Here is a 12,192-nt window from a genome sequence, read left to right as displayed (position 1 = left end):
TAAAATTTATAAATTTTAATTTTTTACAAACAAGTTAAAACAGATTTTGCTTTTCTCTTCCAAAAATATATTAAACATACATATATAATATATTAAGCCTTTCTCTTTAAACCTACATACACTTTTCCAAACCAGCAGTAAATCGTTTTAAACTAATTAATTATAAATATATGCAATATACTTTTTTTTTTTTAAGAAATGAATAATTGCTTACTTTCACACACTTTCAATTGCCACATGAAAAATCGTATTCAGATTTCTCCAAAACAAAGCAACAACAAAAGACTGTGGCTACTCTGACACCCACACAATTACTACATATACATACATCCATATATGTACATATGTATGAACTTGAAGAAGCTACACGCTAACAAAATTAATTTGAATTTTTTTTTTTTCAAAAATAGTTGTATGCACAGCTACTAAAGTGGTAAATTTTCACACCCTTTCGTATTAGTAGCGACAGTTAAAATTAGCATAAGTTAATTGCGGCAATAAAAATTATTACCAGACCGTAATTATAATGGTGTCAGAAAAGCTGTGACTACAAAAATATTTTGAGAAAATGGATAAGGTAGAAACTTTAATGGAAAAATATCATGAAAAACTACAAAAAAAAATATGTTAAATTTTTTGTGATATACTCCAGCTCTTGTACGAATCGATACATATGAATACATATATATTTAGTATTAGTAATATGGACTTGTTACAATAAACTAGCGATRGCATTTGTCCTCCTTGCTTACCTGCATATACATGACGCTTGTATGTATTTGTCCTTGTGTGAGTGTGTATGTATTGCACACCTTTGAAGGACTTCATCGCTGTGCCTCAGGATATCTCTTCATTCGTTACCTTTATATTTATTGCATTTCTGCTGGGTCTTTATATGTCTTACCTTTTCAATTACATATACGTATGCACATACATATGTATAGGAATGGGTGTTAACCCTGCAGGAAATTTACTTCTTAAATATTTAAGATATCTAACGTTGGACTGACTTTGACGCCTTAAATTGATTTTTTCTTGAAAAAGAAKATCAGAATTTATTATTTATTATACAATAATTAGAAATAGCAAACTTTATGCTGAAAGTTAATTCAAAATTATAATTTATTATTTATTATAGAAAGATTAGGTTAACATAAGCTATTAAAAGGTTAGTAAAACGATTTTGACAAGAATTATCATTTTTATTACTATTATTTCAACACACTTCATATTAAATGCCCGGCTTTTATGTATAAATGCGGTTTAAAAACTTCAACAATATTGAACCCTGCGTAGTTGAAATAAATAATTCACTTAAAATTCTTTATTAATTTTTTAAATTATTAAATTAATTATTAAAAACAAATTTGTTTTCAATAATTAATTTAATAATTTTAAAATTCTAAAACTTTGGAGAAATCAATCTGCTGTCATAATAAGAATTGTAATTTTGCTTGAAAATCGTTTTTACACAACAAAATTCTTCTCAAGAAATTCACTCCTAATTCCTACATGGCAGCATATTGCACACACACACAAGTTCTYCATAAATAAATTTTTAGCATAGCACCTTGGGCATTTTGGTGTGTGTATTTGTGCACATTCGTACTTGAAACTGCAGCCGCTTCCTTCGACGCAACGCTCGGCCACTCTGCTCAGCGACAGCAATGGCAGCAGCATCATTAAGGCCGACGGAATGGCATTGCTATCAGCAGCGCGGCGGCTAAAGTGTTGCTACCTTGAAGGGCGACGAAACCGCAGCTCCATGATGCAGGCGCACATGCACACATATGTATGTATATATGTGTACCTAAATGAATTCACAGTGATTCCTTCGCTATCTTACTTCCTTCCTCTTGCACTGAAATGTATATTTGTCGTTGCTGCCTCCACGCTTGATTTTTTCGCTGTATAGGTATTTCGTAAATATTTATTTCATACCATTTTGAAATTGTTTCAACTTCACAATGTGGCTTGTTGTTTTTACTACTGTTGTTGTTGTGTATTACTGCGTTGTATCACAACGCATTGCCTTGCTTACGAATATATTCACATATTTCAGCTAGCTGCTTGATGCTTGCCTGTGCGGCGAGATAACGTGTCGACGAAATAACTGGCTATCTGCCTGCTTACCTTCTATTCTTGTCGTTGTTATTGTTGTTCTCATGTCTGCTCCAATATGCAGTTGTTGCAGCCAATGAAACGCACTTTTAGCGCTCGTTTTGTCTTTTGGCCTCTTGCCATTGTTGACAATTTCGTTCTGTTAGTGTCATCTGTTCGCTGCTGCACCGCTTTGCGGTWCCTTCCACATCCATCTCAGCGGTATCTGCAATGCTCTCTTAAGAAATCATCTGCTCAGTGTTGTGTGTCAGTGTGTAAATTGTTCTTTGTGCTTCGAAGACGGCAGTACGTGTATCCTGCTTTGATGGCTCCTGCATTGATCCTGTCGGCGGTAGTCTTTAATTGTGAGTCGTCGTTGACAGTCACCGGTTTATTTTTAGTGAAAAAAATATTTCGTAAATTTAGAAAACTCATTTAGTTGTTAAATTGTGTTATTTAATTATATTAATGTGCCAAATATTTATTATATATGTATACTAAAACAGCGGCTCGTTGAAAAAATATATTGTGCAAATAAATTAATAAAAATTACCGCCTAATAACTACTCCGTCCAACCTTCGTGGAACTATCTTCGTATACAAACATAAATAACAGTGAATAGCGCTCAGCTATTTGTGTTTAAATCAAAAATAACTGTATATCAAACATACGGTCAAGCAACTTGCACATCGCTGRGCTTTCACTAAGCTCAAGCCAGAGCACGCGTCCTCAAACACACTCAATTTATTTGCGCTCATTTTACACTCGCGTTAATTTTAGTTGTTATTCTCGTTGTCAAAATTCTTTTTTTTTTTTGTTATTTCAACACCCCACACCACATTTATTTTGCTCCACAACTTGTCAATTAATGCCAGTTAATTCAATAAATTAACTCAAACTGGAGCATTCGGCAATTGTGCGATTATTAAAATACATTTCGTCGAAAGCGTCTGCGGCCGCAACAGCGACGTCGGCACTAATGCCGTCGTCCACAGGCACAGCCGTTTCTACATCGTCGCCATCGTCGTCGTCATCATCAATTTCGCATTCGTTTGCATCGTCATCTTCGTCTACAGCTTCACGATCCACGCTAGACACAACGCTCTCCTCTACAACGTCACAGCAGAGCCACAGCGACCGCTCGGTTGAGGCGGCTACAACGACAACTTCAACTTCATCATTGCCATCTGCCTTATTGTTGGCATTGGCCGCGCCAGCTGTCGCCTCTTCCGCTTTGTCATCATCACCTTCACCGAGCACAGCAGCGCCAGTAGCTCCGTCCACAACGCCATCGCCACCTCCATCAAGCGCGTCATCACCTTCATCATCGTCATCGCGCACTATCACACCGTTCCGGGTGTCCACGGCACATTCTTATTCAAAATTAATACCAATCGAATTCGATCGCAATATAATGGATTTAATTTATGAACCGGCGAGGTGAGTCTGTTGTGTAGTTGCTGTTTTGTTCTTTTTTTTTTTGTTGTTTTTGCCGCTGTGCGTCTATAAAGGTTATTTATATCGATTCTGCATACATTATTTTCGATCTTAGATGAAGCGTGTTTTATGAACTTTTCTGATGGCCAAACGAGTGATGTGTGTGCGCGTGTATATGTGTGTGGGTGCGCTTGTTTGCTGCCACAAATGCCAAACTACCGAATGATATTGCGAATTTGCTATGTTTCATCAAACATCATCATTTATGCATTTAAAAARTAKCAACAACAACAAAGTGCATTTGTTATGGCGCGTCCAAGTGGGCTTTGTCACGTACTGGCTGCAATACTTGAGCAATTTCGTAACAACGATGTGCATCTGAAACTCTAAAACAATGTAATAACTCTCAGAAATCATTGTTATTACTTTTGTAGCTTAAAACAGTTTTTGATGTGGCATAATATGTATTTGTGATATTTATAAGCCGGGCTGCGGTCACGCAGCGCCAACTCTCGTGCATACAACTTGAAAAATTTTAGTTTTTGTAGTTAATTTCAATACAAAAAATTAATCTAGCCATAAAAGTTTGTAATGAAAATATTATATATGTTTTTTATAAAGTAATATTGAGTCTGTATTGGTTTTCCAAGTCTGAATTATCATAATATCTYACCATTATGGTTTCTGCTTTACGATCAAAAAATTCAAAGAGCAAAAAAGTTCACACTCTCGTTTACTTGCTAAACTACAGATATTATTTCTGAAAAACTATATGATGGCTGCTTTATTATATATGTAAATATATAAATGTAAAAATATCTTATATGGTTCAACTCAGTCGTAATATAAGTAATATAAAATTCTTTAATTTTAACCCTATTTCTCTATTCAAAAACATCTGAAGTTCAAGACAATTGACAGAATATAATAATAGAACAACTTTTTGAATTTCAAAGCAATAGATGAAGGGCGAACGTCATTACAACAAAAGCTTTGAACTGACATTTACTTATAGTAAAATACTGCTTACGTTGATTGTGCAACGGTTATGTGTCAACATAAAACTACAGAGATTAAAATAGTTTTACAAAAATACATTCCATTGTTCTGGAATTGGTAAACGTCTTCTGCAACAAAAACAAATAAAAGACATGTTAAGTTTTATATAGAAAGGGTTGAACGCACTATATTTTGTTAAATTAAAACTGTCATTAAATGGAATAAAAAAGCGTTAAGAAAATATCACACACATAAAGCTTAAAGAAAATTCTGATCGCCAAAGAAAAATAATGAAAATTGAATATAAAGTTGTTTTGYAAAGCTTTTTTGGGAACAAAAACCATTGTTTTGCTAAATTATTTAATTAAAAACAATATGAATTAGCAAGCTGTTGCTCTGCTTTGAAAATCACTTTCTATATTAATTGAAAACTAACTGAAAGCGGTTCTGAAATTGTATACATTTTGAAACATTTCTGCATAACGCAGTTTTGCTATAAACRAAATTGGAAGCACTATTTACACCAGAAATTATTRTTTTTTAWAGTCCAGTCATTTAAGCTTAAATTAGGTAAGAATCTCGGAATTCAAKATACCCAGCTGTAAGTCTGTAAATATTGTATATTGACACCCTAAAATTTGGTGGATACACCCTACCATATGTAGGTTTTGAGACCACTTTAAGGGTGTCAATATACAATATTTACAGACTTACAGCTGGGTAATTAGTAAAAGCTAAAGTAACAGCTCGAATTCCGAGGTGAACTTACTATAATGACTGGACTATGTTTAGTTTATAGAAAATGATTTTGTGGTAGTAAGTTCTTTTCACATTTTCTCCAACACTAAAAATAWTCTAAAAATTTTACACTGACAGGATCTTGAAAATTTTTTCGAACAGATTTTCAGATTATGCAACGTCAAGAAACAGCTGTTAAAACCGTTAAATTGAGATAGCTATAGCACACACACATACATATATCTCTTTATCGCACATTATTTGCACACACTTCAACTTGTACTCACAATTTCGGTTTTTCATTTATGTTTGCAGATTGCCGGTGAACGAATGTCAGGCAATTCAAGCCGCTAGAGTGACATCTAACCTGAGCGCATCGAGTAGTACAATGGCGGTCAGTCGAGTACCATCGCCACCTCTGCAGGAAGTAAATACGCCCGTAGCCGAAAATTGGTGTTACACACAGGTAAGAAAAAATAATAATTATAAATATAAAAAACAACATTAAAAAAAAATAAGAAATTAAAAAGAAAAGAAAAAACTCTAAAAAGATTATATAATTATTTTCCTTAATTTTATTTTTAGTTTTCTTTTTTTAATTGAAAAAAAAAAATTAAAAATATTCAATTTTTAATGAAAAAAATTTAAGAAAATTATTATATATTTAAAAAAAATATTTAAAAGATTAAAAATTGAAAAAGATATTTAAGAAAAAAATTAAGAAAATAAAAAAATATTAGATTATTACAAAATATATTCACAAATTGTTGATGTATTTAGCACTAAAATGAAACCAAAAATATGTCAACACAACTCTAGAATTGCACAACGAACTATTTTCCCATCCCACAACCCCTGGCAACCGCTCGATTACATGTTATAAGTTTACATAGTGAATTTTTAAAAAAACTACAGCCACACATTCATACATATGTACATGTATGGTATGTGCACTTGCAATGAGCGATTGTGTAATGCACTGGGCAACTGCGCAGTCTAGAAACAGCAACAATGTCGTATAGAAATGTAGAAAATGTGAAATTGAGAAACTGCAGGAATTCATAAAAAATTGTTTGCTTGCAATGAAATGCAAGCGCTCTACTGCCTCTATTCTTTTTTCTTATTTTTTTTTTTTTATTTGTACTTTTACAATTCTACACATTTCACTAGGCTTTTGTGCGCTTTGCTCGCATTGCTTGCTTGCTTGCTTATGTGCTGCGCTTGTGCACACCTGAAACCCTGACCTTCTTCGCTTGCACCTTGGCTTTATAGCATATTTCACTTCCTCGTTCGTCGCTTGAATGATTGAATTTCAAGTGGCGATGAAATATTCACTTCCTCTCAACCTTAGCTCTGCTAACTCGCAAACGCAGCAGCAGAAAAAATAAAATATAATTGAAAAAAAAAGAGAACAAAATTTGCTGCTAGTTCGTCACCACTCAGCGCAACGCGGCATCACGTCAACCTAAAGCGTTTCACACGCACGACCTGTAATTTGATTTTTGTGACTATGCATACATACATTCATACATATATATATATGTATATGCTTATCACACTCTGCTCTTGCTAGCATTAATTCTATCAATTACGAGAACTTTTATTCCACGCATCTATCCCTCATTCCCGTCAATTAAATCAAAAAAAGTGAGCTGCCCAAACTATTTTGGTTCCTTTCAATTTTCCTTGGAGAAAATCTTTATTGAATGTTTGTTTGCATTTCGTTTCTAGTTTCCTTCTTTTGTTTACCAATTTTTATTTTATTGACTCAAATTTCATTGCTTTCATCATTGGATTGTAGTTACAAAAACAAAAATTTTATTTGACCCCTCCATAAACTCATAATAATTTTTGGTTGCTTTTGTTTTTCGATATATTTTCTCATGAAATCTGAGTCGCTTTCGTATTTTCTTTGAATTATATTAGATATTATATAATAAAAATTTATTATTATTTTATTTATATTTACAATAAACATTATAAAATATATATTTAACATTATCTCTAATACACTTTATTAAATCCATAAATTTGCTTTTATTTTATTTTAGGTGAAAGTGGTGAAATTCAGTTATATGTGGACCATAAATAACTTTAGTTTTTGTCGCGAGGAAATGGGTGAGGTACTGAAGTCGTCCACATTCTCTGCCGGTGCTAGTGATAAACTGAAATGGTAAGTAAAGACCAAATAAAAAAACAAAACAAGAAAATAAGTTACCTTCGGTTGCAACGAAGCTATAGTACCCTTTCCAAATAAAAATATTATTTACAATAACTTTAAACGGTCAGTTTGTATGCCTTCTATATGCTGTAGTGATCCGATCTGAATCATTTCTTTGAAGATTGCATCATTGCCTTTGGCAATAATCCGACAAAAATTGGGTGAAGATATCTCGTGAACTGAAAAAGTTTTCCATACAAGCACTTGATTCCGCTCGTCCGCTTGATTCTATGGTAAACGTATGTATGTAAACTGTAAATGTATCGAAAATAATCCATGCAAAATTTCGTGAAAATATCTCCTCAAATGAAAGAGTTCGCCATACAGCAACTTGATTTCGATCGTTCAGTTTGTATGACAGCTACATACATATATGCTTCTTGTTGAGAAGAGAAAAGAAAGGCTGCAAAAGTCATATCGATATCTCGAAAACTATAGTCTCTTAGTTCGCAAATATACACGGTCAGCTCGTCACGCTGATCATTTATATACAAATAAATGTCAAATATAAAGTCTCTGACATTTCCTTCTGGGTGTTACCGGCATCGTGGTAAACATAACACAACATAATAAACCCTGTTCATAGTATAAAAATTAATAGTTTTTAGTTCTAAAAAATTAAGAAAATTTCAGAATAATTTATTAATAATACGTTTTTCTTAAAATAGCAACAATATATAAATGTTCGCTTTTCTTGTACCATTTTACAGGTGTTTACGCGTCAATCCAAAAGGTCTCGATGAGGAAAGCAAAGACTACCTGTCGTTATATTTATTATTAGTTTCGTGTAATAAATCAGAAGTTAGAGCCAAATTTAAATTTTCCATACTAAATGCGAAAAGGGAAGAAACCAAAGCCATGGAATCGCAGAGGTAAACACACAAAGCACATTTTCCCATTGCCACACAGTTTTAATTAATGCGCAAATCTCATTTCTCCACCCACTTTTAGAGCTTACCGTTTTGTACAAGGCAAAGATTGGGGCTTCAAAAAGTTCATAAGACGAGATTTTCTATTAGATGAGGCCAACGGTCTGCTGCCCGAGGACAAATTAACCATATTCTGTGAAGTTAGTGTTGTAGCTGATAGTGTGAATATCTCTGGTCAATCAAATATTGTACAATTCAAAGTACCCGAATGTCGATTATCCGAGGATTTGGGTGCATTATTTGATAATGAGAAATTCAGTGATGTTACGTTGGCGGTRGCCGGACGGGAATTTCAAGCGCATAAAGCTATTTTGGCAGGTAAGTGCATTTAAGTAAAGCATACATTTTTATATAYTTTTTATTTTTTTGATATTTTTAAAGTATTTTTTTGACATTTCTATTATTTTTGTAAAAATGTTTAATGTACGTTTTAAAAATACTTTTTTTTTTTTACACAGCACGTAGTGAAGTCTTTAATGCTATGTTCGAGCACGAAATGGAGGAACGCAAATTAAATCGTGTCGATATACACGACGTCGATCACGAAGTCCTGCGCGAAATGCTGCGTTTCATCTACACAGGCAAAGCGCCAAATTTAGAAAAAATGGCAGATGATCTCCTAGCCGCTGCTGACAAAGTGAGAATGCTTAAGTGGCAAACAAACATAAGTGCAACAGTGCAAAAATGTGGAAAAAAAATTAATTTAATTAAACAGTTTTTATTTTATTTATTTACATTTGCATATTTTTCAATAATTATCGATACCTCCTTTATACAAAATTACCATTATAACACAAAAGTTATGTACCCCTTTTGCTGTACACATTTCCCAGAAACGCCTTTCGACTTCCGCCACATTAAAAATTGTATTTTTTCCACAAACGTGTTTGCTTTTCCAACTAATCACGTCACTTTTCTAATATTTGTATTTGTTTGTATTTCATTTGTTTATAGTATGCCCTCGAAAAGCTGAAAGTGATGTGTGAAGAGGCGCTTTGCCTTAATCTCTCCGTGGAAACCGCAGCGGAAACTTTAATATTAGCCGATCTCCATAGTGCGGACCAGTTGAAAGCACAAACCATAGATTTCATAAATACGTGAGTATCTACCACAAACACACACATACAAATGTCATTTCAACGCATAATTTATTTGTTTATAAATACACTTTTGTGTGTGAAATGTTTACAAACAAATGAGTGAATGCGTTTGATTTAAACAAAAACGAAACATTTATTGATACATTCCCCCTCTCSCTCCCTTTTAACACTTTAGTCACGCCACCGATGTGATGGAAACGGCCGGCTGGCAGAGTATGATCGCGACACATTCACACTTGATTGCGGAGGCATTTCGTGCGCTTGCCACACAACAAATCCCACCAATTGGACCACCAAGGAAGCGTGTAAAAATGAGCTGAAATCGCAATGGTGCATACAATAATAAATTTAATTATAATAACAAATACAACAACAACAACAACAAATACAGTAACAACAATACATATAATCACAACAATAACAAACATAATTTTAATTATAAAATAAACCACAACAACAAAAACAATAGTAAAAACAAACGGAGCCGCAGCAACAGCAACGCAAAATCCAGCAACAACAACAATCAGAACTCGTACCAACACCAGAAATRCTCCCAGCGGATGCAAAATAACAACAAGAACAGCAGCGAAGGACGTCAACTCAGTTTACAAATCATCAGATGCAACTCTCACTGCAATAAGCAGCCACTAATGTCCAAGCAGGACTCTACAATGCCATGCAACAGCAAAAACAATTGGGTAACGTACGGCTTTTCAAGGACACAACGTTGGCAGGCCTCTAATAGCAATATTTTGATGGTATGCAAGCTGGGAAACAACAACAAACAGATAGAAACTAATCACAGGAATTACAACAACAGCAGCAACATTATATTTGATGTGATAATGAAAAGTGGGAAAAATAACAACAGCCAAAAGTATAACAACTGCAACAGCAACAAGAGCATTGACAGTTGTAGCCAGCAGAATATTGTGCGCCGGTCGCGGTCATGCGTAGTTTATGCTGGTGCGCAACAGCTGCTACAGGCGATGAAACGCATGCCACACAAATACGCAGTTTCAAAGCAGCTTTACGCAGACGCCGCAATGCCGGCAAGCAGGCGCAACCATCAATTGTTATATGCAGCTAWAGCGTTGCTTACAACAACAATAAAAGCAAGCATCCTCACTTTAGCTGCTAAGTTCGCTGTTGTAGAGTGCACTTCATATACAGCCATGGATATATAAATAAGTATAGGCACTCACGCCCGCTTTGCTTAGTGAATTAACAACAATAATTTWATTTTTATTTTTATGAAATACGCAATTAAATATTTCAATTGAAATTATACACGAAGAAAAAGTAGTGCTAGCACAGTTGTTGTAGAACTACTTATTTGCTTTTTGTGTGCAGTTTGTATTTACGTTTTGCTGTTGTATCCATGCGCAATGTTGTTGAACTATTTCCTATCAGAAGATAAGTGTTCTCAAATGCTTCAATATTTAAGTTTTGCTAAAAATCATTTCTGAAATCGTAATTTTTCAAAGGCAGGCACCTAAAACTCAAAATAAACACAAATTTTATTCGAAAAATAATCATTAACAATCTTTACTTATACTTTAATTAAGCAACCATTTGTAATTCAGTTTGAGCCAGCAACAACGACTACAACAAGTGAAGCTACAACTAAAAAAAAATTGGGAATTTCTGTGAAATTTATCCAAAGCGTGCACTTACTTATGTTTGAAGTGTGACTGCAGCCACAACAACAACACATTCGACATTCGTATAACAGTGTATAACCAAGAAAATGTAAATCACTTAGCTGTTTGCTTTGAAAAACTAGTTTCCATTATTTTTAATCTTGACTTGATGATACTTTAGAAAATTGAACAAAATTACCAAAACACACAAACAAAAATTATAAATCCAAAAAACGAACGAATTGATGARTATGTGTATAAAACAAAAATTTTTGTAAAAACGATGTAAACTTCTTGAGCTTTTCTTCTCTATTCTTATTTTTAATTTTAATTATGTTTTATGGAAATAATAGTGTTTACGAAAAACCAAAACCACGTAAAAATGCTTTTGATGTGCATAAATATAAAACGCAGAAAACTAAATTAATTTATATTATATTTAACATTAAATGCGAAAGTAAATGATAAATAAAATAGTAAAATAAAAATGTATGTACGCACGGCAAAAGCATGAAATGCGCAAACAAAAAACAAAAAATTAAAAATCTTTTTTTTTAATTTTCCCACCTACGACCCACTTATTTTTCGCAAAATTCGATTTATATGTTGTTTATTGGCTTCAAATCGAGCGTATATATGTATGTGTGTTTTCGAAAGGGCAAAAGGCCGAAAAATGTTTTATAACTGTATAGAAAGTGTTGGGCGGGTAGAGGGGTGCACAAATTTTGAGATGGAATGTAAAAATGTAGGAATAATGAAAATATTTAATGTCGGAGCATATAAAATGCTGACAATTGCTCATAGGAAGTTAGGGACTTTCTCACACTCTGTTTCTTGCATAAATGCTTTTCAACGAAAGAAGATAAATTCAATTCAAGGGAGTACATATTTTTGTATTGGAATGTATTTTTCATAATTTCTCTTTGTTGACTGCTGTTCTACAGTTGACTCTCTAAAAATTTCAAACTTTTCCAAATAATGACATGTATGAAAAAATTGTGTTCGATGTATTTTGTTTTTGTTT

The 12,192-nt window shown here is 33.5% G+C and overlaps 1 protein-coding gene across 1 annotated transcript in view; it reads left to right on the top strand.

Annotated features, from left to right (window-relative positions):
- The window catches only part of LOC108977800 (protein roadkill), a 35,190-nt gene extending 25,275 nt beyond the window's left edge, over positions 1-9,915 (top strand). Inside the window, exons 3-9 of the mRNA XM_018947708.1 lie at positions 5,591-5,741; positions 7,327-7,448; positions 8,207-8,368; positions 8,448-8,743; positions 8,884-9,062; positions 9,380-9,522; positions 9,701-9,915. Of these exons, the coding sequence (XP_018803253.1) occupies positions 5,591-5,741; positions 7,327-7,448; positions 8,207-8,368; positions 8,448-8,743; positions 8,884-9,062; positions 9,380-9,522; positions 9,701-9,845 (1,198 nt within the window). The 3' untranslated portion in view covers positions 9,846-9,915. The remainder of the gene's footprint in view (positions 1-5,590; positions 5,742-7,326; positions 7,449-8,206; positions 8,369-8,447; positions 8,744-8,883; positions 9,063-9,379; positions 9,523-9,700) is intronic.
- Positions 9,916-12,192: the final 2,277 nt, after the last annotated feature.

This window comes from Bactrocera latifrons, unplaced genomic scaffold (genome assembly GCF_001853355.1).
Source record: "Bactrocera latifrons isolate USDA-ARS-PBARC rearing strain unplaced genomic scaffold, ASM185335v1 scaffold_96, whole genome shotgun sequence".
Classification (NCBI taxonomy): Eukaryota; Metazoa; Arthropoda; class Insecta; order Diptera; family Tephritidae; genus Bactrocera; species Bactrocera latifrons.
Note: the sequence above shows the minus strand (reverse complement) of the source record. Positions and strands in the feature narration are given on the sequence as shown.